General features: G+C 50.3%; 2 protein-coding genes across 2 annotated transcripts in view; one reads left to right on the top strand and one right to left on the bottom strand.

Moving 5' to 3' along the window:
• The first annotated feature begins 86 nt into the window (after positions 1-86).
• On the top strand, positions 87-10,861 carry LOC118007359 (isoamyl acetate-hydrolyzing esterase 1 homolog). Its single transcript, XM_035000421.1, has 6 exons — positions 87-186; positions 1,515-1,567; positions 5,969-6,117; positions 7,717-7,878; positions 9,304-9,425; positions 10,556-10,861. The coding sequence occupies exons 1-6, from the start codon at positions 106-108 to the stop codon at positions 10,736-10,738; spliced, it is 750 nt and encodes a 249-aa protein (XP_034856312.1). The 5' UTR covers positions 87-105; the 3' UTR covers positions 10,739-10,861.
• A 122-nt stretch (positions 10,862-10,983) lies between these two features.
• The window catches only part of LOC118007360 (disintegrin and metalloproteinase domain-containing protein 17), a 51,253-nt gene continuing 36,246 nt past the window's right edge, over positions 10,984-25,990 (bottom strand). Inside the window, exons 12-19 of the mRNA XM_035000422.1 lie at positions 23,820-24,019; positions 22,879-22,982; positions 18,336-18,470; positions 16,612-16,742; positions 15,774-15,852; positions 14,974-15,062; positions 13,185-13,235; positions 10,984-12,707 (exon numbers count right to left, since the gene is read on the bottom strand). Of these exons, the coding sequence (XP_034856313.1) occupies positions 12,360-12,707; positions 13,185-13,235; positions 14,974-15,062; positions 15,774-15,852; positions 16,612-16,742; positions 18,336-18,470; positions 22,879-22,982; positions 23,820-24,019 (1,137 nt within the window). The 3' untranslated portion in view covers positions 10,984-12,359. The remainder of the gene's footprint in view (positions 12,708-13,184; positions 13,236-14,973; positions 15,063-15,773; positions 15,853-16,611; positions 16,743-18,335; positions 18,471-22,878; positions 22,983-23,819; positions 24,020-25,990) is intronic.

Here is a 25,990-nt window from a genome sequence, read left to right on the forward strand (position 1 = left end):
GCTCCGCGGGCGGCCCCGCCCCCAGCTCCGCGGGCGGCCCCGCCCCCGGCCGCTCGCCCCGCCCCGGATATCCGGCCTGGCCCCGCCTCTCGGCCGGCGGGCAATATGGCGCTGTGCGAGGCGGCGAGCGGCGTTTGCGCTCTGCTCTGGCCGCGGTTGTTGCTCTTCGGAGACTCCATCACCCAGGTACCGCCGCTCGGTCCTCACATGGCGGGTCGCTTGGGCGCCCACGGCCCCAGCTCACCGGCTGTCCTCCGCACCGGGCTCCCGTCCTCCCGTCTGCCCCGCGGTTATCAAGGTCACCTCCCTGCACCCCGCCTCCCCCGGCACGGGCTGCCCCGAAGGCGGAGCGCCCGGTGGCGGGATCTGTTCGGGGATGCCTGCAGCCTCCGGCAGCAGCCGCCTCCAGCGGCCGTTCGGAGCCCCCCGGCAGGGCTTCCCGTCTCCGGTCGCTCCTGGCTTCAGGGTAACGGTGAGGGTGGCGCCGCGCTTGCACAGCCGTTTCGCGGAGCCTGGTTCGCGGGAGAGGTGAGGAGCCGCGAAGTGAGGTGACCGGCCCAGGCCGCGCCCTGGGCGTGACAGAGCCCGAGTTCCCGGCTTCCCGTCAGTTTTAGGGCGAGTCGGGAGACCTGTACAGGTAGGGGCGCGGTGTCTTCATCTTAGAGTCTTCCTTTTCCACGAAACCTCCTTTGGTCGCTCGCAGCACGGGCGGCACGTTGTGTCCCGCGCGGCGCTTCCGGGGAGGGTCACCTGCGGGAGCGCGGTGGCGGCTGAACCACCTGCTGAGGGTTTGTGCAGCCCGTTCCACTGGGAACGAGCTCCCTCTGCTTCCCCTGGCCGAACAAGCTGATCTTGGACAAAATGTCCCCAAGAATAACGTAGTAGGTGACCTTTTCACCCACGATCATTTCAACCCATATTAAGGAAAAATGTATGTTCTACTTCAGGGAGGAAGTACACTTTAAAAAAATTACTCCCGTGGTGTTTGTGTTTGTTTTCTTATTTGTCTCTTCAGACATGACTTCCTCAACCAGTTTTCTGTGTTTGTGCCCATTTTTAGGCAAGAAGGGCAGTAAGGGCTTTCCAAACTTATAGGAATGTGTATTTAAAAAAGGTTCACCGCCTGAATTCTGTAATTAACTTCCTCATTCTTTTCAAGTATGGAAATGTGGTACAGCATGGATCTCGCTTCCTAACTGAACATACAATTGATTTTATCTCTTGTACATAAATTTAAGTAGCTGTTCTAAGTAAAAATGACTCTAATATTCTCAATAAAATGCAGATGACTGGCTCAAATCCAATTGATAGGGAAGAAAACTCCCTCTAACTCCCAGAGTGCTGCTGAGGTTTAGCTGTAGTAATTCCTAAAATGACCTCTGAGCGAAGCAAATGATGAAGGCCAAAAAGTCAGGGGGGATGAGAGGAAAACAAAAGGAGTTGATGACCAAAATGTCCCTTTCTAAAGTGTGCTAATTACATCGATAAGTAGTAATGGACTTTTCCTTTTTCAGTTTTCTTTCCAGCAGGGTGGATGGGGAGCATCACTGGCTGACAGGCTGGTCAGGTGAGAATAGTTTCTAGATTGATACTCGAGTGCTTATTGATGGAAAACTATAACTGCATCTCAGAAGACAGAGTGAATGATACAGTTTCAAACCGTAAATTCCTCCTTTCTTCATCTTTGTGGGCCTTTCCCGGTTAGTGTACAGGGTTGGGGGAGGGAAGGAGGAAGGGCAGGTGCTCAGGATTCAGCAAAAGTTCTGCTGGATGTGAAATAAAACCCTAAAAGTTGTGGAAAAGATACTGGGTTTGGAGCCAAACAAACACAGTTATTCACCATCTGAGGAAGTTTTTTTTTTTTTTTTGCAGGTATTACTGTGGATATGATTTAAACGAGTAGTAAGGAATTCGATTGAAAGAAAGCAAAGTATATTCATAAACCAAAGTTAGCATCATTTTTGGATAGAGGTTTTTGTCCCCCAAATTCTCTCTATGAAATGTATTAGAAATAGGGGCGCCTGGGTGGCTCAGTCGTTAAGCGTCTGCCTTCGGTTCAGGTCATGATCCCAGGGTCCTGGGATGGAGCCCCGCTTTGGGCTCCCTGCTCAGTGGGAAGCCCGCTTCTCCCTCTCCCACTCGCCCTGCTTGTGTTCCTGCTCTCGCTGTGTCTCTCTCTGTCAAACAAATAAATAAAATCTTAAAATATATATATATTAGAAATAGTGATGATTTGGGCATTTTATTTGCCAGACTTAAGGTAAGCATATGCTAAGGAAGTCATCAAAAGGGAAACACTGCTCCAATTCAAGAGGTTAAAAAATACTTAGAAATATTTTCCACATTAAAAACAGTAAACACAAGTATTTAGAGTATCAGTATACTGGTCAGGAGTTTTGTCTCTCCTTTAGAAGAAATAAGCTGGATGTACTACCAGCTTATTAATACTTGATAATTTCTTCACCAGTATAATAAACACACCAAGAAAATATATTTTATTTCCAAATGTGAAATGTGTTTTAAAATGTCTTCACTTTCTCCTTCATTTTTATCCCCTAAACTAGAAATGAAAAATTTGACTTGGCTTTTTCTGTTCCCAAATGCTTTCCCTATTTAAGTGGACTTAATCTAGAAATATGAAAGTATCACCGGTTTTCCCTTCTGTAAAACGGAAGGATTGTCGCTAAGTTTTACTGAATGCTTACCAAGTGCCAGAAACTAAAATGCTTTATGCGTATTGACTCATTTAATCTTTACAACTACCCTGTAATACAGAGTGAGTGAGTCTCCGATCCATCTTCTAGCTGAGAAGAATGAGGTGGAGAGGGGTTTTGACAAGGTCATTTAGCTAAGAAGTGGCAGGTGGCCCGGCTCCAGAGCCCGTGGTCCTGAACCGCCGGGCAAACTAGGGGGCTGTGGTTGGCGCTGACTGGCACTGGGGGCCGAGAGACCAGGCAGTTACATCCACCGTCCTTTTTTAGCGCTGGAACTGGGTTCTTCCTCTTCCACCGCCAAACAGCTGCCCCTTAGGTGGACATTTTCTTCAGCTGTGTGAACACTTAGGGTGAATTTTCTTTTTAAAGATTTATTGCAGAGAGAGAATGCGCCAGTGGGGGGAGGGGCAGAGAGGCACAGGCAGACTCCCCGCTGAATGTGGAGGGGCAGGGACAGGGCTCGATCTCACAACCCCAAGATCAGGACCTGAGGGGAAACCCAGAGTCAGAAGATCCACCCACTGAACCACCTGAGCCCCTCCCTACCCACCCCCACCCCCACCCCCACCCCCGTGAATTTTTAATGTCAGCTTCAGCCATCTGCACAGCCCTGAACTGATTCACAGCCCTTTGGGGTTTTTTTTTTTTGAAGTGTAATTAACATACAGTGTTATGTTGGTTTCAGGTGGACCGATTCAGTGTTAAATGTAACCCAGTTTCCAAGTTGTAAAGAGGTACCTCACTGTAACTACATGGATAGTAATCTAAAATACATCATTGTGTCCCATAGGGACATCTTTTACGTTTTAGCATTATAAAAGCATTTTAATAATTCTTAAATCTATTTAAATCCTTTTAAAATTTATTGACATATTTTCATTGGTTTTTTTTAGCCTTATCGCAGTATTTCTTTAAAATACTTTAAGGACTTAAAGGAGTTAGAATAAACTCAGCTTTTTCAGTTTTTAAAAGCTTCTGCTGTTTGCTTTTAAAGATAGGCCCCTGCCTGGTTTATAAAATGGCTTAATCTACATTGTTTCTGGAAGGCAATCTCCTGGAGCTGGGTTGTTCGGCAAGGAATCTTTCAGTTCGTTCTTACCCTTTCCCTCTTCATCTGAACTTAAATACTTGTTATTAGCCATGAATTTAAGTAAAAGTCTTTCTTTTTTCTTATTTATTTGATAGAAAGCAAGCACAAGCAGGGGGAGAGGGAGAAGCAGGCTCCCTGCTGAGCAGGGAACCCGATGTGGGGCTCGATCCCAGGACCCTGGGATCATGACCTGAGCCGAAGGCAGACGCTTAACCAACTGAGCCACCCAGGCGCCCCTAAAAGTCTTTCTTAATGTGCCAGTTTCTGTAGCCTTTGGAATAAGTTGGGCACTATTAATGATACTGTTCAAGCCAGAGAAATTCAGTTAGCCTTCCCCTTTCAGAAGGGAACTGTAACAGTTTCAACCCTGGGCCTCACTCACTCGCACTTTTTTCCTAGTTCATAGCCTTATCCTAATGATTTTTTTTTTCAATATGTAATGGCTGCTGTTTATTGAGCTCCTTATGTGTGTCTGGTTACTTTTAATCTTCACACTGCCTAGCAGATTAGGTATTATGTTCATCTTTTGCAGTTGGGGAGCCTGAAGCTCAGAGAAATTAGGTAAATGGCCAAGGCCAGATCTGGTAGTCAAGGGCAGGGAGGTCCAGACCCTGGCTGCTCTGATTCCAGACTTTCAGCTTTCCTGCCACATCACACAGGCCTTAGGGAGCAAGCTGCCTTGCCTTCTGGTTTTTTAAGCATTGCAGTGAGTAAACCATTGGAGGGAATGTAAAACAGACTCATCAAAATTCTAGGGTATTCTTTTTTTTTTTTTTTTTAAGTAGGCTCCATGCCCAGCATGGAGCCCAACACAGGCTTAAACCCATGACCCTGAGATCAAGACCTGAGCTGAGATCAAGAGTTGGACGATTAACTAACTGAGCCACCCAGGCGCCCTAAGAGTATTCCATTTAAATTGAGTCTTTAAAATGGCTAGTCAGCTTTTTGTAACGATTATGCATGAAAAACACCAAGAAATCACACTTAGAAATAAATGTGGCTGAATTTTGTTATTGTTGTCCCCAAGATTTAAACATTTTCAGAGCTTTTCGAGTAGCAGCAAACCAAGTCTCCGGTTGTCTCAGCCTCTGTTCCCTGGCCTTGTAGGCCCGTGTTCTCTGCTGAGATGTAGGAATGGGAACTATACACCGAAGTAAGCCACGTCGGTTTGCTAACCAGAAGTTGGACTCTGAGGGGTTTTTAAAATTTTATGGACAACTTTAAGCGTCTGCAAACACACCAGGGGTCCCGGCCACTAAGTAAAGGAACAGGGACACAAATCCAGGCAACTAGCTCAAGATCCATGGTCTTTTCCTTGTAGCCTACAGTACTGCGAATCAAACCATGCGTTTTTAAGAAGGCAAAATATACTGAAACACTATATATACATACGTGTGTGTGTGTGTGTGTGTATATGTGATTGAATCAAAACCATGGGGGGATACTGAGAATGATGTGTGAGTGTAGGTTCATCACCTACAACAAATGTGCCTCTCGGGGACGGGGGGCTGTTGATAGTTGGGGAGGCTCTGCATGTGGGGGGCAGGAGTATGCAGGAGCTCTGTGTTCCTTTCGATTTGCTGCACCCCTAAAATGCCTCTTAAGTCTGTAAAAAGTCTCAGAAATCTTCTGTATAGATACCCTCTCCCCCCGCTGACGAACCGTTGTTACCCTTGAGCTCCAGCTTGTTAGTGACTTTCCACCCAAGATGCTTGCTCAGATTAACACCTGTCTGCTGTGAGGACCCTGTGACAGGACCCCAGCCCCCGCCACGCGCGAGTCCGCAGACGTGATGCCGGCCCCTTTGCTCGGCTATTCATAACCCCTCTTGTCAAGGAAAGACGACCTAGATCTTGGAAAGACTTTAAGGACAGCATGTTCAACTACGTTAATGCTCTTCTCCAAGTGAAAGCACGGCAGAGGCGCCCGGCTGGCTCAGTCCGAAGAGCCTGCGACTCTTGATCTCGGGGTCATGAGTTCAAGCCCCACGTTGGGTGTAGAGATGACTGAAATAAACTTTAAACAAAGTGAAAGTACATCAGAGCTGCACGACATCAGCAGGTCCCACAGCCTGGAGGGCACACACTTGGGGGTTCACTGCCGATGGACTAGAAACCGTTCTTTGCTCACAATTCATCTTTTTTTTTTAAATTCTTCATTTCAGAAAATGTGATGTTCTGAATCGTGGATTTTCAGGTTACAATACCAGATGGGCCAAAATCATCCTTCCAAGATTAATCAGGAAAGGGAACAGTCTGGACAGCCCAGTAGCAGTTACAATTTTCTTTGGTGCCAATGACAGTGCGCTGAAAGGTAAAAGCATTCTTGTTTTCCTAATTCATCTTTAGCTGTGTTTTGTTTTGAGAGCGTGACCACACACATGTGGGGGGGGGGCGGCGCAGAGAGAGCGAGAGCACAAGCAGGGTGAGGGGCAGAGGGAGAAGCACGCTCCCTACTAAGCAGGGAGCCTGATGTGGGGCTTGATCCCAGGACTCTGGGATTGTGACCTGAGCTAAAGGCAGATGCTTAACTGACTGAGCCACCCAGGCGCCGTGGAGAGGCAGAATCTTAAGTAGGCTCCATACCCAGCGGGTGAGCCCGACACAGGGCCCGATCTCACGATCCTGAGATCACGACCTGGCAGAAACCAAGAGTCAGGCACTTAACCGAATGAGCCACCCAGGCACCCTGGAAAGTATTTTTTAAGCACTAATACTTAGAGCTGCTGAGTGTGGAGTGAAATGGGCACGCTCTTCCGTAACTGGTGGGGAAACTTGTGATCTTTCCGGAAAGACACTTGACGGCATGCACCCCATCTAGAAATCCAGCCTAATACTCAGTAATGCAGCAGGCAGATGTGCAGACGCCTGGGATGGTATTTGGAATGGCAGGCATTAGGGTGCCATGTGGTAAAGTAGACGCATCAAGCTGGTCACGCAACAACTAACCATGTTTTTGAGGGCTACTAATGGACACAGAAATGCCCGTAATATAACATTATGTGAAAAAAGAACAGTATGGTTATGTATCTTCAGTGTCATCCCAGTGTGTGTGTGTGTTTTAAATATGTGAGCTCCATAAGAACAAAGATCTTTGTAGGTTTGTTTTGTTTTGTTTTTAAGATTTTATTTATTTGACAGAGACACAGCGAGAGAGGGAACACAAGCAGGGGGAGCGAGAGAGGGGGAAGCAGGCTTCCTGCGGAGCAGGGAGCCTGATGTGGGGCTCGATCCCAGGACCCTGGGATCATGACCTGAGCTGAAGGCAGACGCTTAACGACTGAGCCACCCGGGCGCCCCACGGTGTATTTGTTTTTTAAAGTATACGTATCAACATGGAAAAGATGAGAAGTAGATCCAAGTGCCACCCGTGGTGTTCTGGGTGGTAGGATCACGGGTGATTTTATTTTGCTCCTACGATTATACTTACATGTGGCTTGGAAAATGGCTGCAGTGAGTCTTGGGATACTTGCCTGTGAGCCCGTTAGGAATGACCCTCTGCAGGCTCGGCGGGAGTGGTGGCAAGAGCGAGTGCTTCCGGTGTGGTGGCGCCTTGCTCTAGTGCCTCCCACGCTTCGCCGAGGTCCCTTCCACACCCGTCAGGGAGAGCCGGTTATCGGCGTGTTACCAGGGAGGAGACCGAAGCCCGGGGAAGGTCGAGCGTGTGTGCCAGGGCCCCGGCTCGGATGGCGCGCGGCCGCAGACTCGTGGCCAGCGGGAGCCTCGGCGGTCTGCCGTGTGACGTCCGCCGTGTGAAGAGCCGGGTCCTGCGCCCCCCGCCCCCGTTTCTGTCCTCGGGGCTCAGCCTGCCCGGCGCCATCAGGAGTCCCGCGGATCTGTGAACTCGTCTTACTCTTAACTGCGCTCCCTCGTAACAAGGTGCATTTGGAGTATCCGTGTTCCTCCCGAACAGACGAGAACCCCAAGCAACACATCCCGCTGGCCGAGTACGTGGCCAACTTAGAGAGCATGGTGGGGTACCTGCAGGAGGCCGGCGTCCCCCGCAGCCGCGTCGTCCTCATCACGCCGCCCCCGCTCTGTGAGGCCGCCTGGGAGCAGGAGTGCCTCCTGCAAGGTATGCGCGCCGGCTTCCGGGCCCGCGAGGACACCGAGCCTGGGGGCGCCCCGCGGCCGGGCGCGGGACTCGCCGTGGCTGGGGCGGCGTGGCCTGCTCCCGCCGGACCCCAAGCGCGGCCGAGTCCGACAGCCTGCGGCGCGTGGGGGCGTCCCCCGGGCCTCCCAGCAGTGCGAGCTGCCGAGGCCGCTGCTCTGCCCTTTGTCCGCGCAGCCCTGCCTGTGCCCTGTGCCGGCACCCCTCCTCCTCCTCCCCGACCGCGGGCTCCTCTGCGGGCGCAGCTCTCCGCCTGCCAGCGCCAGGTTTCTGCCCGGCCGCACCGGGAGGCACTTTTGTCGCCACCGCTGTTCATCCTTGTACTTTTAGGTGCTAAGCCAGGACCTGGCCGGGTGCCCCGGAACCCAGTACCTGCCTGTTGCACTAGGGAGGGCAGTGGGCCCGTCAATAGATAACTTGCCACAATGTGATTAACGGTCTAACAGACATATTGAAACAGTCTGTTGAAAGTACAGAAGCAGAATCTTGAGATGTCCAGAAAGTTCCCCATAGGAGGTAAATAGGGCAAGTTTACCCTGAAGAAGAGGACAGATAGGGAGGAAGGGGCCAGGCCCGCTGGCGGCAGACATCTGAAGGGCAGTCGCGGGAAGTGGACGAATTGCCCTGTCGTTTGCTCCGGAGGGCAAAGCGGGGACCCCCCAGCGGCCATCCTCCTGTGAGGGCTTGTGAGCTCGCAAGTCTGTGCTAAGCCTGGACGAGCAGAGTGCCAGTTAGAGCTTCGGCAGCGCTTCGCAGACCACAGGCCACAACCCTTTCGGGGCTCATGAAACCGAGCGAGTGACCTTTTTTTGAATGGAATAGAAAAAAATCAGGATCTGGGGCACAGTAGGCATCGTTTCGTGAGACTTGTTTCACTTCCGTAGACGTGGGTGGAGGCCCGGTGGAGAACCACAGACGGTTCAGCAGCCCGGTTCCCGAGCCACAGGCTGCGAGGACGTTCTCGGGAAGACAGGCCCGTCCGTTTCCGTCTCGGCACCGGTGGCGGGGAGGGAGCCGCCCGCCCAGCCCACGATAGTTGCGGAGAACGAGCCTCCGCAGCCCCTCCCGGCTCTGCCCTTCTCGGGCTGAACCCCAGTGAGCTTCACTCCAGTGCGGGGGCCTCTCCTCACATCCAGATTCAGGGGTCTCGGCCCGGCGTCCCCCTTCCTAGCCTCTGGGTCCCGACGGCTGCCGCCGGCCTCTCCTGCCTCTGCATTTCCGTTCCGTGTCCCCTGCGGTGACCAGCCACCGTCCCCTCGTCCCCATGGTCCCGTGCCAGGTAGCGCAGCACACGGGGACCATCGTCCCCCAACCGGGTCCGGCGGTCCGTGCCTGTGCACCAAGCATGGCCGGCCCAGGCCAGCTGCCACCCACGCGCTCTCTCAACAGGCTGCAAATTAAATCGTCTGAACTCGGTTGTTGGCGAATACGCGGGCGCCTGCTTACAGGTAGCCCAAGACTGTGGGGTCGATGTGCTTGACCTGTGGACCCTGATGCAGAAGGACTCTCAGGTACGGGGCTGGCTCGGGCCTTGGGGTGAGCAGGATCCGACAGACGGGACCCCGCTCTGTGTGGCTCTGCCTAGAGTGGCTCTGAGTAAAGCAACGACCCTTGTTGCTTTCACCGATTAAACCAGAAAGCTGGGGGGGAGGGGGGAGGGGGCTTGCCTGGCCTGGTTCCTCTGCTGGACCCAGCAGCTGCCATCCTTCTCCGGGACCCCTTGAACAGTCAGGAGTGAGCACAGAGTGAAATAAATGAGCCAAAAATGGTTCATATTAAGGACATTCAGGCCAAATTCTTTTAGCACTCCCACCCCCTATTGTAAAACTTATTAAAAGGTACAACGATGAATTTAAGCAAGACAGGGTGGTAGCTAAAAATCCTGGCTTGAGCTAGGTAGTTCTAAATATTTTGTTTAAAGCCAGAAAGCCCACTTACAACTATAAAAGGTGAAAGCTGGCCCCCACGCAGAGCGGTACGAGGAAGGCAGTCTGACGCTTTCCTGTAGTTACGGGTCACAGGACCCAGCAGCCCCCGCGCTTCAGCCCTCCTGTGGTTTCCCAGGCCAGGAGCAGCAGGGGACAGCATGCAGAGTCCTGGCTTCGTCTGGGTTGAACGTCCATCCAGGAAGTTTGGGAAGGCTATACTGCTCCAGAAAAGGGAACTGCCCGCTACTGTGTCCTTTGAGATTTCTAGAATGGGGGGTGGGGGTGGGCTTTCCTGAGAGATCGTCTCCAAAATGGCAGAGAGGAGCACCGAGGCCTGGGGAGGCCCTGGTCTGGCAGAGTTGTGGACCAGCTGGGCCGCAGGGACGGGGGCTCGGCTTAGGGCGAAGGCTGCTCCTCGGGGTTCCTTCCACCTAACGACCCACCCGTCCGCCTCCTAGCTAGACCGGGGGAGTCAGAAACCGTGTGGCACCCAGGGCCCTGGGCTCTTCTACCAGCAGGTCGAGTTTCTGTTAATGCACCGTGTTCACTTGTTCGGCCTCTGCCGTCGGAGGAGCTGGAAGGATGGCTCGGGTGGGCGCCGGATGGTACGCGGTTCACGGCGCCCAGTGCGTACCGGGCAGCGAGCCCGCACCTCACAAAGGGGTGGCGACCAGCGGGCCCCCCCAGTTTAACTGTGCTCTCCTCCCTTGCAGGACTTCTCATCCTATCTGTCGGATGGACTGCACTTGTCACCAAAGGGAAATGAGTTTTTGTTCTCCCACCTTTGGCCCCTGATAGAGAAGAAAGTCTCGTCCTTGCCGTTGCTGCTCCCGTACTGGCGAGACGTAGCAGAAGCCAAACCGGAACTGAGCCTTCTGGGAGATGGGGACCGCTAGCCGCCGAAAACCATGCGGCAGAGATCCCGAGATAAGTGATCAGACCTTTGCTCAGGACCTTGGAATAAAAACCACTGAACCTCTGCCACCGAGATTAATAAAAACGTTAGAATTTTCAGGGGAGCTCTGCACCTCGGTACATTGTGTGGTAATACCTGACCGAGGCAGGTGTCCTCAGTGCCCCAGCTACGGAACCAGCCCTGGGCGGCTTGTTTATACGTGGAAAAAAGGTAAAGACAAATTTGTTTAAAAAGTCACAATTTTATAAAAAAGTTTTCTTACATTGAGCTGGGAACTGTTCACTCTCACATACACCCACTCACCTTCTATCAGATTCCGAAAGTGTAACTAAACTGTATCAGGACTAGTTAAGACAGCAAACACCACAAGGTATAAGTTCAAGTATTAGTGTAACAGGCATCTGCATAAGAAACGTCCTTAGAAGGAAAGATTCGATTTATCACAGGTTCAGTTAATTGCCCTCAAAATTTACAAATTATCTCCGTTAGAATGTGTTGGCTATGAGCACATTTCAGTACTTGGGGGGGGAAAGCTTTTAACTATAATTTTAAGGAAATCAGAGTTCAATTTGATGATTTTTATCCTTCACAAAGTAAATGCACACAGTCCCGAAGCACTAAAGCAAGAAGGGATGCAGGGTCCACCTCCAGGTCACCACCAGGGGTTTTCAGGAACCGGCGGGGGGGAGCCGCAGGCCCGAGAGAGGCAGCGTGCCGCCCCCCGCTCAGCACAACGCCTCGGCCTTTCAAGGCCACCGTTCTTTGGGGAGAACTAGCTCACGTACTTCTTGGCCACTAGGAAACCATGCTCTCATTTTGAAGTTGTTTCGGTTTTGTGAATGGCGAGCCCTTTACGAACACGGCAACAGTACTAGATAAACTTAGAAAACAAAAACTGCCGGGCACATTGGGGCCCTGAGCAGTTGGCAGGATTCTGTAAATTCAATTTGGCTACCTGTAAGCTAGATTGTGTTTTAATTCTTAGAATCCGAAAAACCGTATTAACACATCTATCTTTGGGAATAAGCTGGGTGATTCTCCCTGCTGCTAAAAGCTCTGGGTAATGCCTAAAAACAGAACCCACACTTTGGAAAGAATGTGTAACTCCGTTTTCTCTCCTTTGTCTTTACCTGAAGGCAAAAAAATAAAATCTGTGTTCCAGTTATCCTCACAAGTAACTGCTAAATGCCTCCTGATAGTCAGCGGATCATTACAGTGTATATAAAATAAAAAACAAAAAATTGATCATCTCCTTAATCAGTGCTATTCTCAATAAAAAGGTCAATTTACAAAAATGTAAATATTCATAACCTAATCCAGCTGTATTTTCTGCTTTTGCACCACAGGTTGAAGGGTATTTTGAAAGCCAAAAAAACTAAAACCTGAAAGCCTCAAAATAAGCTAGATTCACCTTACCTCTTCCAAAGGACAAGGGCCTAAGCACACAAGTATTTGTGTGTGTGAAGGAGTCCAAACACATGACCAGCATCTGCTGTGAAGTCCCTTATTTCTCCCAAAGCTTCACAAAATGGACGCAGGGATTTCAAGTCCGTCGTACAAAAACCCTGTGCGTGCTGAAGCCCGCGCTCAGGAGGCCCAGCCTAGCACTCGGTCTCCTTGCTGCCCACGCGGTTCTGACGCTGCAGCTTGAAGGAGGCGGCCTTCTCGCTTCTTGTCACCGGACGGCCCGTGAGGTCCTCAAAGGACTTGGCGGCACTGCTGCTGTTGGGGAAGGGATCCTTCTCGAAGCCGTCCTCATCCACGTGCGAGTCTGTGCTGGGGTCCTCCTGGATCGTGTCCATTCGCTGGGGCTCCAGTTTGGGAGCCGCGGGTACGGGCGGCACAGGGGCGGTCTGCAGGGGCTGCGGGCGGCCGGGGGTCTGGGGCACAGGAAAGGGCTTGATGATGCGAACCGAGGCCGAGTCCATGCTGCTTAGCATTTCCACGTTCTGCAAAGACACGGAGTCAAAGACGGATCCAGGTCCTACAGTTCCAACCTCCCCCCCCACCCCACCCCCACGTCTACAGTCTGGGCACCATGACCCCCTCGCGCTAAGCAAAGCATGAGGTGAGGCTCCCCCACCTTCCACATGTCCTGACAACTGGCCATTTGAAGACCCAAAAGAGCACTCACAAGAAACAATCCTATCAAGTCAGGATCCCAAGACAGGGAAAGTTCTCCAAACATTAAATTAGGTCAGCGCGGAACAGCTCAATCGGGGCCGGGGGTCAGGGGGCAGGGGGCAGAGGGCAGAGCAGCTCTTTAAACCTCCATCCGCACAACCGACGGAGGTCCCAGCCTAGAGCCTTCCCACTGCAACAGGACCTCCCACCAGCCCAAGGCGGCACAGCCGCAAGGGCTGCCAGCCCTCGCTGAGGTGGCCACCCGGAGGCCCTGGAAGGAACTGCTGCACACGGGTACTTACGCTGGGGTGGAACAGAGACAGAGACTCATACTGCTTGTCCAGCTTCTTATCCTAGAAGGAAAACAAGTAGGCAAAGGTCATTCTTACAAATAATTCAGTTACACACTCTCTCCCTTTAGGCTCCTCCTAAGCGAAGAACCACCTCAGAACATGAGTGTGGCAAGTAGTAGCAGGTGCAGTAGAGGAGAAGACTTTCTCACGGAAACTTCACGAGTAAGGAACCAGTCAGGGAACGCTTAAGGACAATTCTCCTGGGAGATTTCCCCAAAGGCACGTCCCTGTGTGTGCAGGGGTCAGACCAGGGCAGTGCTGACCACAGGGGCAGCTGCCGGGGGTCAAGGACGCTGCGGGCAGTCCACCTGGCGCTGGCCTCCAAATGCCCCAGCCCGCCATGGCCTCAACACTCAGCTGTTTCCAGAGTTTACTGTGGCCCAAATTCTTAGAGGAACAGCCTGAAGTCCCTCCATCACACTTCCGCAGAAGGCTGAACACCTGCTTCCATCCCAACGTGGAACAGAGGACTATGGGCAAGGCAGGAGGCGGAGCCCGAAACTCTAGGCCTGGCTTCCAGCTCAGCTGCCCCCACACATTCTGTGGTCGGCGACAGGGCACCACCCTCCCTCCTATCTAGCGGCTTTGCTCCAAAACCAAGGGTCAGGCCTCAGTCCACAATGGCAACTTGCAACGCAAAGTAGATTGGCCTCGCCAGTAAAAACAACAGTAATTGGTGGCACTCTCGGCCACCTGTCAAAGCTCCTACTGTGTCCCCTTAACACAAGCTTTGCTTTAGCAGGGCTGTTCCCTAGATTTCCCTCCCCACACCCTCCATGCTCCCCACCCTGAGGAAGAGCTGCTCAGTGAGAGGGCCCCAGCACAACCGGGAAGGAAGCAGAGGAAGTAAAGACTCCTGAGAAGGAGTGCCTGGGTGGCTCAGTTGGTTAAGCATCTGCCTTCAGTTCAGGTCATGATCCTGGGGTCCTGGGATCAAGTCCCACGTTGGGCTCCCTGCTCGGCAGGGAGTCTGCTTCTCCCTCTCCCTCTGTTCCTCCCCCCGTTTGTGCTCTCTCTCTCTCCCTGTCAAATAAATAAAATCTTAAAAAAAAAAAAAAAAAAAAAGACTCTTGAGAGGTAGCTGTGCTGGAATCTTCCACGTGCTCACATGAGGGGGCACTGCCCAAGAGTTCCAGAGCACAAGCCTGGAAGCCTGGGTCTGATTTCTCGTCTCTACAGCAGACAAATCATTTTCCCACAGAAGCAAGGTGAATGGAGTTGTAAGGATGAGTTTTATAAAGTCCCCAAGTTTATAAATCACGTGGAGTTATTATTAGAGCCCAATTCACCTTGTTAGCTGTTACTCATTTTGAAGGAGAATAATAAAGATTGCTCCTAGATTTAATACCCCATACAATAAGGTCAGGAATCTATATGGTAGAGGGGCGCCACCTCTGGAATGCTGAGGTTATTTGTTCTATTATAACAAAGTCTAAAACGCTCTTGTTTCAAAGCTTCACTCAGAGGTCCTAGGCAAATCCAATGAAACAACCTCCTGGGCTCGGAAGTATAACATTCCTCAAATTATGTATGAGAACAAATATCCACATATAAAAAGCATAATTCTTTTAAAAAACAATTAGCTAAACTTTTCTCAGGGGATAACCCCAAAAAATGCCACTGGAAACATCAGGTCAGATCTTGCTAAGAACAAATTTTATCTTTTCTGAAAGTTATAAGGTTGGAATTGCTCAAAATTCTAATAAAATGTCTCATTACCTGCAAGTTGGCAACTTACCACGCAATGGACAAGAATGCTGAAGGGGATCCAAAATATCAAGGAGAAAACCAGGACGGAACCTACGATATTGTCCGCTAAAAACTTTCCTGTGAACAATTCCAAACAGTGAATGTTTTGATCAAGTACTTTAGATGCTCAAAATTGAATGCTCTTAGTATATTCTCGTTGTGTCCCATGCCACGGACTGCCGGCCAGGTGGTACCACCGAGGCGGCCCGGACCACCGCCCCAAACCGCGGGTGCTCTTCCAGACACAGCCCCGATATCCATGTGGGGAAGAGATATCACACAATGCTCAACACGATCCCTGGAGTGATGGTGTCAGGGACTAAGCATAGAGAAGGCTACTGCTCACAAGGATGCCTACCAGGACAAAGCTGCTGCTATCCGGGTGTTATTTTTGCGACTGATTTTGTGAAGCCTGCAAGACAGAATACATTGCTGCTTCTGCAAAATCTGAAACCTACTTCTGTTTGTTTTGAGGCCCACATCAAATAGGATTCAGATTTACAACCTACAGGACTGAACCATGCTTATGGTGTCAGGTGTTCATTTTTTTAAGAAGTATTTTGACAAAGTACGGACTTTCCTTGTCTGAAAATCTGTGCATCCGCACTACACGGGGATGGCTAGGAGTCCATTTTATCTTAGCTGACAAAGTTGTTTCAACAAAAGCTGTGAATATTTCCATCTGCTGCTGCAGGATTAGAGCGTATTAATCTGAAAACATACTTCTCTCCTGTCATCCCCGAAATCGGCTCAGCTCTAAGCAAACAGACACCCAGGGTAATCACCTACCGAAAGTATTGATGCTCAGCTGGTCAATGAAGTCCCAAAATCGCTCGATGACATCCTGTACTCGCTTCTCACACTTGCCCTATGAACAGGGAACACACAGCATTGCCCCGAAAAGTACTGCATTAGAAGCAGCATGGCTGTGTACAAATAACTGACACGGAAGGCTTCGTAACATCAAACCTGCAGGGGACCCATTTTTTGACACACGACTTAAGAAAGTAGGATACTTGTCATTGACACTTCCACAATCAGTTCATTTTTATAAGTGAATTTAGAATTCCCAGGAAACGCAACTTGCGAAAACCAATTTAAGACAGGGCACTCTAGCGAGGGCTCTACTCACCGCGCACACAGAACGGGAGGAACCTAACCAGACTGCCTGGGAAAGCCGGCCTAACGCCTTTAAATCCACTTCTGTGACTCCGCAGGAATAAAATGTGTTTCTCTAGAGAATAAGAGGGTCTGATGCAGGTGCATCGAGCCACCTCTTAGTCTTTCCTGTATCAGCACTGGTTTCAAAATCAAAACTTGCAACTTCACAATCTTAGTCAATTTTATAATTAGTTTAGAAAACCAAATAATTAACACTCACTGCCTAAAAGGAACCAACTTTACCACAGAGGCCCCCGCAGGTCCCACCCAGTCACCGGACTCGGTCCCCTGCTGCGGAGAGCGAGCGCTCCGGTTTCCCTCGGGTCATCCCCACAGCCTCCCCCAGACAGCCGTGCCCACGAGAGCAGGCAGTGGGTTGCAGAGGCGGGCGGCACCCCTTCCACTGGCAAAATCAAACTGCCCGTCTGGCCGTTACAGAAAAAGCTGTACGTATGTAAATACTCACATTCATGTCACAGAAGCCCACCGTACAGGGCTTCCCTTTTCTCAAGAATAAGTTCTTCTGTTCAGCGTCAACGTAGGGCACACACCGGCCCGAGGGGTCCCTACAGCACACCTTGCACGAGTTGTCGGTTTCTGGAACAGAACCAGGGAGCGTATGGACAGCTGGAGTGCAGGCACAACGCTCCTCCTTCCCGCCCCTCCTCCCCACCCTGCTCCCAACGGGAAAGGGAATGCATTTATGTTTCATTTCAATAGCAACCTATCCCTCATTCACCCCCAAAGACTAACTTCTGAGTTCAGGCTCCTTGGTCCTCAGAGAGGCCACAAGGTAAAAACAATTTACACCAAAGAGTTTCCTTTAACAGATTAAAAGCCAAAGTATTCTACTTCAAGTCCTTTATGATACTCAATGTTTCCCTTCATCCCAACGTTCTTGCGACCCTGCTGATTTCAACCCTTGGCGTCTCCGTTTCAAATACACCCGTGGGGAACCAAGGCTCCAGGGAGAACCAGCAGAGCTGCGACAGGACAGGACAGCCCAGCGCGGACGGGAGGGGGCCGCCGCAAGATGCACAGCAGCCGAACCAAGACGCCCTCCATCTAGACCTACCGCCCACGGCACGTGGGGTCACGGAACCAACTGGGGATCACATAAGCCACGTGGCACGCACACCAACAGCAGAAATGCCCAAAAAGTCAACTGGCAACGTAACTCCGGACAGTACGTGACCCAGAGGAAGTCCATAGCTACACTTGGGAGAAACTGAAATCAACTAGAACACAAAAACCAGCAAAACCACTTTAATGGGAAAAGAAAAACCTTTTCCTCATTCATTCATTGATCAAGCATTTCCTGGGCATTTACTGTGTGTGTCTCCAGGGCATCGCCAGCCTCCTGCCACTCACTTGGGAAATTACTTATTTGGCATCTACTGTGTGTCATCTTCCGTATTTACGTGCTGTCCCCCCGGGAAGAGCCGCCTCCTCCACTGTGCACATGGGGAGTCCCCAACCTAGCGGCTCTCACTTCTGGGGTGTTGTGAAAGCAACAGAACTCTCCTGAGGTGAGGCAGGGCGGGAAGCTTGGAGCCCAGGCAGTCCCTGAGGCCCCTTCTCAGACCCAGGAGTTCCAAAAAGAGAAGGTGGAAACCTGAGGACAAGTCTGAGAAGCCAGCATGATGTCACCAACCACCACCAGGCGAGGCCCCTGCCCCAGACATCTGGCAGGGAGCGGAGGGCAGCGGGCTCAACCCTGGCGACAACAGCAAACACCCTGACAGGCAGGGTCAGACCCTGGAGCGGGCTCTCTGGCTGAGGTCCTGAAGGAGCGTGCGAGCTCACGGCCGGTGAGCTGCAGACGGCCCCCCTGCCTTCATGGTGTTTAAGACACGGCGGGCGGGGCGCAGCGAGGACAGACCTCCATCCACCCACCCAACCGCAACCACATTCCCTCCTCTCCCACCCCTAAGCCGGCCCCATGGTCTGAAAATGAAGAAGGAAGACCGACGCGCCAGTTTTCACAGACAAGACGGAGGAGCCAGGATCTGAGGCCAGAGAGTTCTCACCGACCACCCTGCCCTCCTCCCAACCCTGTCTGGGTTCTCCCCACCGCCCCGGCCAGCAGTGAGCAGTGAGTACTGCTGGGCTCCCGGAGAGGGACGGGGCCTGGCAGACACAGACCATCTCCCCTCCTGCTGCAAGGACGCAGCACGGACATGTGCTCACCGTTACACGCACAGGACTCCAGCCGATGCTCCCTCTCACAGAAGGGGACGCACTTCCCATCTTTACACTTGCCGAGGTCCAAGCACACCGTGTCATCTGCAGCATTGCCAGGAGCGGGGCACTCACTGCTGTTACCTGGAAGCACGCAGCAAGCACACAGGTCACCGTGAGTCCCACGGCCACCAGTCCTATGGGGCAGGCCTCTGATGCTCACAAAAGTTAGCACCGTGTTTCACGAAGGGTACAAAGTGGCCCAGGGGGGCAGAAGGCCAGTGGTGCACATCCATCAGCCAATAAGCATCGGGTGCCTGGCTGGGTACCCAGCCCTGCGCGGTGCTGGTCCCCGCGCTCCCAAACTGCCCCTCAGCCACTATCTAACATTTTGCTTTTACCTTTTTATTGTGACACATAACTACGTGTAACAGAACACATAGATACATAATATAGACACGCTACGAAAGAGACATTCCAGTGGTCACTCGGACTGAAAAGCAAGCTCTGCAGGAAGGCTCACAGCCGGCGGGGCCCCTCCAGCCTCACCAGTGGCCGCTCCCGAGCCCTCACCTCAGCCGGCCTCCAATGTCTTCACCTCTCCAAGGTCTCTCCCTCGGAACCGTAACATACGCTGTTCAGTCTACCCATAATGTTCTCGTTTCCACCCTGTGGGGGCACTGGCTGGCTATTTCTCACCCTTAGATCTGGCTCAAAGACCTCCTTCAGACCTCCGGGGGCCCTACTTTCACCCCACTGTGCTCCTTCGTTAGAGCTATTTCTCTCCTTCAAGCACACATTTTGCAATTTACATCTTTTTTTTTTTTTAAGTAGGGTCCATGCCCAGCAGGGAACCCAAAGCAGGGCTCAAACTCATGACCCTGAGATCAAGACCTGAGCTGAAGGGCACCTGGGTGGCTCAGTCGGTTAAGCGTCTGCCTTCGGCTCAGGTCATGATCCCAGAGTCCTGGGATCGAGCCTCACATTGGGCTCCTTGCTCAACAGAGAGCCTGCTTCTCCCTCTCCCACTCCCCCTACTTGTGTGCTCTCTCTGTGTCAAATAAATAAGTAAAATCTTAAAAAAAAAAAAAAGACCTGAGCTGAGATCAAGAGTCGGGCATTCAGCTAACTGAGCCACCCAGGCGCCCCTCAATTTACATCTAGGTGATGATGTGTTTTCAGTTCCCCTCTCGGACTGGTGAGCTCCACGAAAGCAAAGATCAAATCTATTAATGAATCAACTTACGTCGAATCCCTACCACACACCATAAGTACGCCACAGATTATTTCTTAAATGAACCAATGATTCTTCCAGACAAAGAAAAGCCACAGAAGGATGTTAAATTCAAGTTTCTCACTGGAATGAGGGGCTCATTCTGGAAAATGAGCAACACACAGTTAAACATGACCACAAGAAGAGAACTACTATATGCAAACAGAGGACGGTGACCAGAGCTGGAGTCCTGGCCTTTCGCCTGACGAACGGGACCAATCCATGGAGTCTGAAAGAACTCGGACTTCAAAGTCAGTGGAATGGTGACAGGAAACTTAAAGGAACCTGCCCTGGCTCAAACAAAAGCAGCCTTCCATGAAGTACCCAATATACACCATACGCTACTAACGCGGGCACATCACACGTGCCTCCGGTCTGACGAAACCCTTCATGGCACTGGGCACTCAGTGCCAACAGGACAGGCACGTAACAAGCTTGCTGCTGCTGAAAGCAGGCTGTGGGAAAAGGGCAGCACGCCCGTCAACGGTGACACCGAGCTGCCACGGTATTTTCAGTCTGTTCTGCTGCCCCGAACACATACGTGCAAAATGCCCCGTGAGTATCTGCAGAACATCTGTGCTCAGAAGACTAAAATCACAGCATCAGACACAGAGGAAAATCATCACAGACACAGTGCCACCTAGCTGCCCGGGCTCGCGAGGCTCAGGGTGCATCAGACCCAGTGGGCAGACCACTGCGCCCGTCCTCAGAGCTGCCTGGGGCACGGGGCCCAGGGGGAGCGTGGAGGGGGCCAAGAACGTCCATGTCTAACAAGGTCCCAGGTGATGCTGACGCTGCTGGTCGTGAATGCTGAGTCCTAATAATGAGTTTATGTTCTGCTAGCTGCTCCTTCCTATAAAATATCAAGGGAACAAAAGGCTATTTGATAAGAAGGGATAAAGTTTTTCAAACTGCTTTGCTTAGGCTTATTGAAAAAGAACATTTTTCTGAATCTGCTTTACTACTAAAATAAAGACTGAAACATTGAGCACAGCTAGAAAATGTTCGTGTGAAGCTTGACTGGGACTGTTCCAGCTCCTGACAAGTGGCAAACTGTGGTCACGCCAATAGACAGAATGCAAGAGTCACGAGCGGCATCTTATAAAATGCACGTTGAAAAGGCAAAGGAAAAACCAAACTGAGAGAAAGCTTCACTGGGAAGGCTATAATCAAAAAGACAACAAGTGTTGCTGAGGACGTGGACAAAGAGGAAGCCTCAGACACTGCTGGGGGGAATGTAAAATGGCGCAGCCACTGGGGAAAACAGCTTCACAGCTCCTCAAACGATGGAACAGTTACCATACGACCCAGCGATTCCGCTCCTGGGTCCAGACGGGGCAAAGACAGACATACAACCACACAAAAACTTGCACACAAATGTTCATAACAGTGTTATTCATCATCGGAAAGTGGGAATAATCCAAAAGTCCATCAACTGATGAATGAATGAAACAAAACGTGGCACATCCGAACACAACGGGTGATCACTCAGCAGTAAGAATAAATGAAGTCCTGCTTCGTGCTATGACATGGATGAATCTTGAAAACGTGACTCTGAATGAAAGAAGACAGCTATAAAGGGCCACATATTGTAGGATTCTGTTTATATGAAATGTCCAGAACAGGCAAATACACAGAGACAAAAAGTAGATTACTGGTTATCTGGGGCTTGGGGGGCGGGGGGCGGTGATGAGGAGATTCAGGAATGGCTACAGGACACGGGTTTCTTTTTGGGGTGATGAAGACGTTAACTGACTGCCAGTGGTTACACAAACGCGAACACCTTACAAACCACTAACTGTACACTTCAAATGGGTGAACAGGTCGCCTGGGTGGCTCAGTCATTAAGCATCTGCTTTGGCTCAGGTCATGATCCCAGGGTCCTGGGATCGAGCCCCGCATCGGGCTCCCTGCTCAGCAGGGAGTCTGCTTCTCCCTCCGCCTGCCACTCCCTCTGCTTGTCCTCTCTCTCTGATAAATACATAAAAATAAAATCTTTAAAAAGTTTCTGTTCCAAGGCGGACAACAGATAGGAGGAAGGTATATGCAACTTTTAAACCAACTAAATCATCATACAATGACTCCTCCAACGATAGCAAAACGACAGGAAACCCAAATTTTTTAAAAGTGAACCAAATAGGGGCACCCTGCTGGCTCAGTCATTTGAGCGTGTGACTTTTTTTTTTTTTTTTTTTAGGTTTATTTGAGAAGAGAGCGCAAGAATGCACGAGAGTGTACATGATCAGGGAAAGGGGCAGAGGGGAGGGAGAGAATCTCAGACTTCCTGCTGAGCGCAGAGCCCAATGCAGGGCTTGGTACCAAAACCCTGAGATCGTGACCTGAGCCAAAACCAAGAGCTGGACCACCTACGCACCCCAGAACATGCAACTCTTGACCTCAGGGTTGTGAATTCAAGTCCTATGTTGGACATGGAGAATACTTTAAATTAAAAAAAAAAAAAAAAAAGACCACATATATGAATTGGCTATTTACAAAAGGAAAAATCCAAATGGCTAACAGATAGGAGATGTTTAAGAAACATGCAAATACGGATGAGAGATCACTTTACATTCATCAGACTGGCAAAAAAATAAGACCATCTGGATGACAGCGAGGGCTGACAAGGAGACTGGGATGCAGGAATCCGCACACCCTACTGGCGCACCAGGGCTGCTGTTCTAGAGAGATCAACGTAGGGCTGCTTTCTATGACCAAGCAACTCCACTCCTTCACGTGCACCCAGGAAACACTTACAACACCTGGAAGGTGCATGGGAGATTGTCTGTCGTAGTTCTGTGGTACCCAGAAGATGAAGGCAATCCGAGCCATCACTTAGTGAACAGATGGGTACAATACACTACATAAGTAAACTCAGCAGGTGCCCCAAACAATGAACTATGTACAGACATGGATATAGACAAAGACAGATGGTCTGTGAGATGGTCTAAAAGAAGATCTGAAGTCGAGTATTATCCTGGCATGTTAAAAACACATATACACAAAATAACACTCCCCCATATTTCATGGAAATACACATAGCCAGGCAAACATTAAACGCATTCCATGTGCCGCCTGTAAGAGGAAGGTGAGGGAAACCAAGTGGACGAAAGGCAAGTGAGAAAGCAGGACGGGTCTGGCACCGACCAATGGTAAGTGCATCTCCAACTAAGGAGTAGGATTCTGAAGGCTGTTTTCATCTGAACGAAACACAGTGTTGTTTCAAACATACACACATCCGCCGGAGCCAAGTATCCCAAGAGAACGAGCAGAAGGACTCACCTGTGCAGTAAGACACGCCTTTGCAAGTGGCATTGATAGCCTCTTGGCACTTCTTCTGGGCAGTCTCGAACTGACAGTTCTTACAGCAAGGACTGTTCCTATCACTGCAGAGGTAGAGCAGACAGGAAGAGATCCAGTCAAAGGTCAGCCCCACAGCAAACACTACAGACATGTCAGAGGGCCCTGAAGATGGCAGGGAAGGCGTCCTGGCTGGGCTGCCCAGCGCTGCATGCTCAGCCCTCCCGGACACTGGCCCACCTGCACACACTCATCAGGCAGCAGCGATGCAGACAGTAAGCGCAGAGAGGTCCGAGGGGACGCATCCTCAGAACACCTTGGTGTCCTTGGTTTTCGTTAACTTAACACAGTAATTAAAAACAAAAAAAAAGGAAGACACGGGCCTGCAAGGCCACTAACAGTGAGGAAGCTAGGCAGCCCGAGTCCTAGTTCCCATCAGTATTTATAACGACCGTCCACGCTGTACATCGCTCACATCTGCTACTCACCATAAAGTCAAGTTCTCCCCTTCTACGCTAAGCCAGGCACCAGTCAGCAACATGGAAACACAGGTACTTCTAATTTGTAACCTGCTTCCTCTGCATTTAGTGTATGCCATTAAACAGGATTCTCCAACACTGTTTTATTGCATAGAAACACAATAATTTAGATCTCAGGACTGTCATTCTCATTAGGTCTAATATCTTGTTACTATAAAAGGCGGCAGCCGTGAACATCCTCATTAAATCACCTCTTGTGTTTCCTTAGAAAAGACTCTCTTGAGCTGTGGGGTCCCAAATCAAAAAGTCTACAAGATGAAAGATTTTGTGACATAAAGTCACACAGCTTCTCAGAAAGCAGTTTCCTTGCTGTAAAGGACAAGGAGAGACCAACACGCCCACGCGAGCACACCCCTCTTCCCGATTCTCAGGCCCCGAGCTCACCTGCACTGCACGCCCGCCCTCAGCATGCAGTCACTGCTACAGCACGTGTCATTGTTCAGGTACATGATGCCAGGGTCGCACTCCTCTCCTTCGTCCACCCTGGAGTTCCCACACACTTTGTTGCTTCGCTCTTGAAAACACTCCTGGGCCTTACTTTCAATGGTCTTATAGATGGACTGCTTACTGCAGTTTGAAAACATCTTACAAGGAAAAAGGCCACAAAGGAACCAAATTGACAAGACATCATTCCCATGTAGTGTTTGTGTTTCTTCTCTAGAGACAAACTCTTACTGTAACAGCCAAAATCACAGCCACCTCGAAGGTCTATCAAATTCCATCACTGTCACCTCAAAAGGCCAGCTATAGGGAATCAAGCTGTCCCCCAGTTGGGTGCTCAGAAGCTGATGTGAATTTGGTTAAAAGCCTAAAATTCTTCCCAGGCAAGCTGTACAAACACGGAGACCACGCATCCCAGTCAGTCCCATCGAGAGGACCCACGGTCCAGCCCCCCCACCCCCCCCCGACTCTCCGATGGCACCTGGCACCGCTGCAGTGACAAGAATAAGGCCCACACCACCACCTTCCTGCACATGACGAGTCTACCTCTGATTTACTTCCTTCTCTTTGCCCCGGCTATGTGTACAAATGACCCATGTTCCAAGTTTTTAAAGAGATAAGCATAGTAAGAAGTAGGATATTATATACAGTCTATTAAAAGATAAAAATCCCAATTGTTACCTAAACATTCACATGGGTCTCCATAATTTTCAGTTTGAGATTTGTGCAGGTGACCCATGTCCCAAAGGAAGCCTCTACCCTCGCTTCTCCACTTGCAATATAGAACCAGGGAAATGGCCTCCTTATAAATTTGGGGATTTTTACCGGGAGCCCCGAAATGGAGTCCATTTCCCAAACCATCTGAAATTAGCAAGAAAAGGAGTAAAAGACTTGAGGGAAACTTGTGCAGTGATTTCTTGAGGCAGGGTCTTCACAAGTGCTTGCTGCACAGTTGCTAAAATGGCTTCATTTTGCCCCAGACGAGAGCCATGAAGCCCCTGGGGAACAGAGAACACAGGACCCTCCAAAGGCAACTGTGATCGTTGAGTCAGATACCGAAAGGATTGCTTTTACAATGATATCCAAGACCTTATCACCTGAAACAGAAATATTAACCAGGCTTTTTTTTAAAGGATCTTCCCATTTATTCTATGGTAAAGATATTTAAGGTCTGGTTATCTCAGTCTAGGCCTCGGGCAGTTAGAATTTGCTGGGTTTATTCACAAGCACTGCAGATTCATGAACTCAATTGTATCAGTTCACTCATGGGAGATCAGATGCTAAGAAATTAGAAATCACACTGAAGCAGGAAGCAGCCTCCTCACTATCTTATCAGAGCCACACGCCCGAGTGGCGGGGCCCTTGGGCAGAGCTAAGAGGAACGTGGTTTTCACGTTCCCTGAAGACCTCTGGCCTTCTCTTTGCACCCGTCCCACACTCTCTCCTCTTGTGCCAACAAGCCCTCCTACAAGCTTACCCCCCTCGTGCCATCTGACCGCAGTGAGGCCCGAGGCACATCACTTCTCAGCAGATTGTCTGTGAGAGGTACCAGGCCCCATCTTTCGAGGTCAAGGAAACTGGAGTGCTTTTTATCTAGTTACAAACATTTTTATTAAGGAATTCATTTAAAATGTAGATTAGAAGACACCCAGTATCTTTTTACAAGAGGATCACTACTTGGGTAAACCAAACTAATAGAAAATACACTAAATATGATGTGTTTGGGACAAAATAAATAAATGGATAAATTGTTCTTTTTTGATAAACTGGCACTTCCTTTTCTTGTCCCTCACATTTTATTTAAGTAAGCTCCACATCCAACATGGGGCTTGGATTCACAACCCTGAGATCAAAAGTCACGTGCCAGGTGCCCCAAGAGTTGTCTGTGTTTTTTTCTTTTTTTAAAAAGTAAGCTCTACGCCCAATGTGGATGACGGGCACTTCCTAAATTTATTTTTTTTAAGGTTTTATTTATTTGAGAGAGAGAGAGCAAGCATGAGCAGGGGGAGGGGCAGAGGGAGAAGCAGAATCTCTGCTGAGCAGGGAGCCCGATGTGAGGCTCAATCCCAGGACTCTGGGGGATCATGACCTGAGCCAAAAGCAGATGCTTAACC

This window comes from Mirounga leonina, unplaced genomic scaffold (genome assembly GCF_011800145.1).
Source record: "Mirounga leonina isolate KUSES-001 unplaced genomic scaffold, KU_Mleo_1.0 Mir_118, whole genome shotgun sequence".
Lineage (NCBI taxonomy): Eukaryota > Metazoa > Chordata > Mammalia > Carnivora > Phocidae > Mirounga > Mirounga leonina.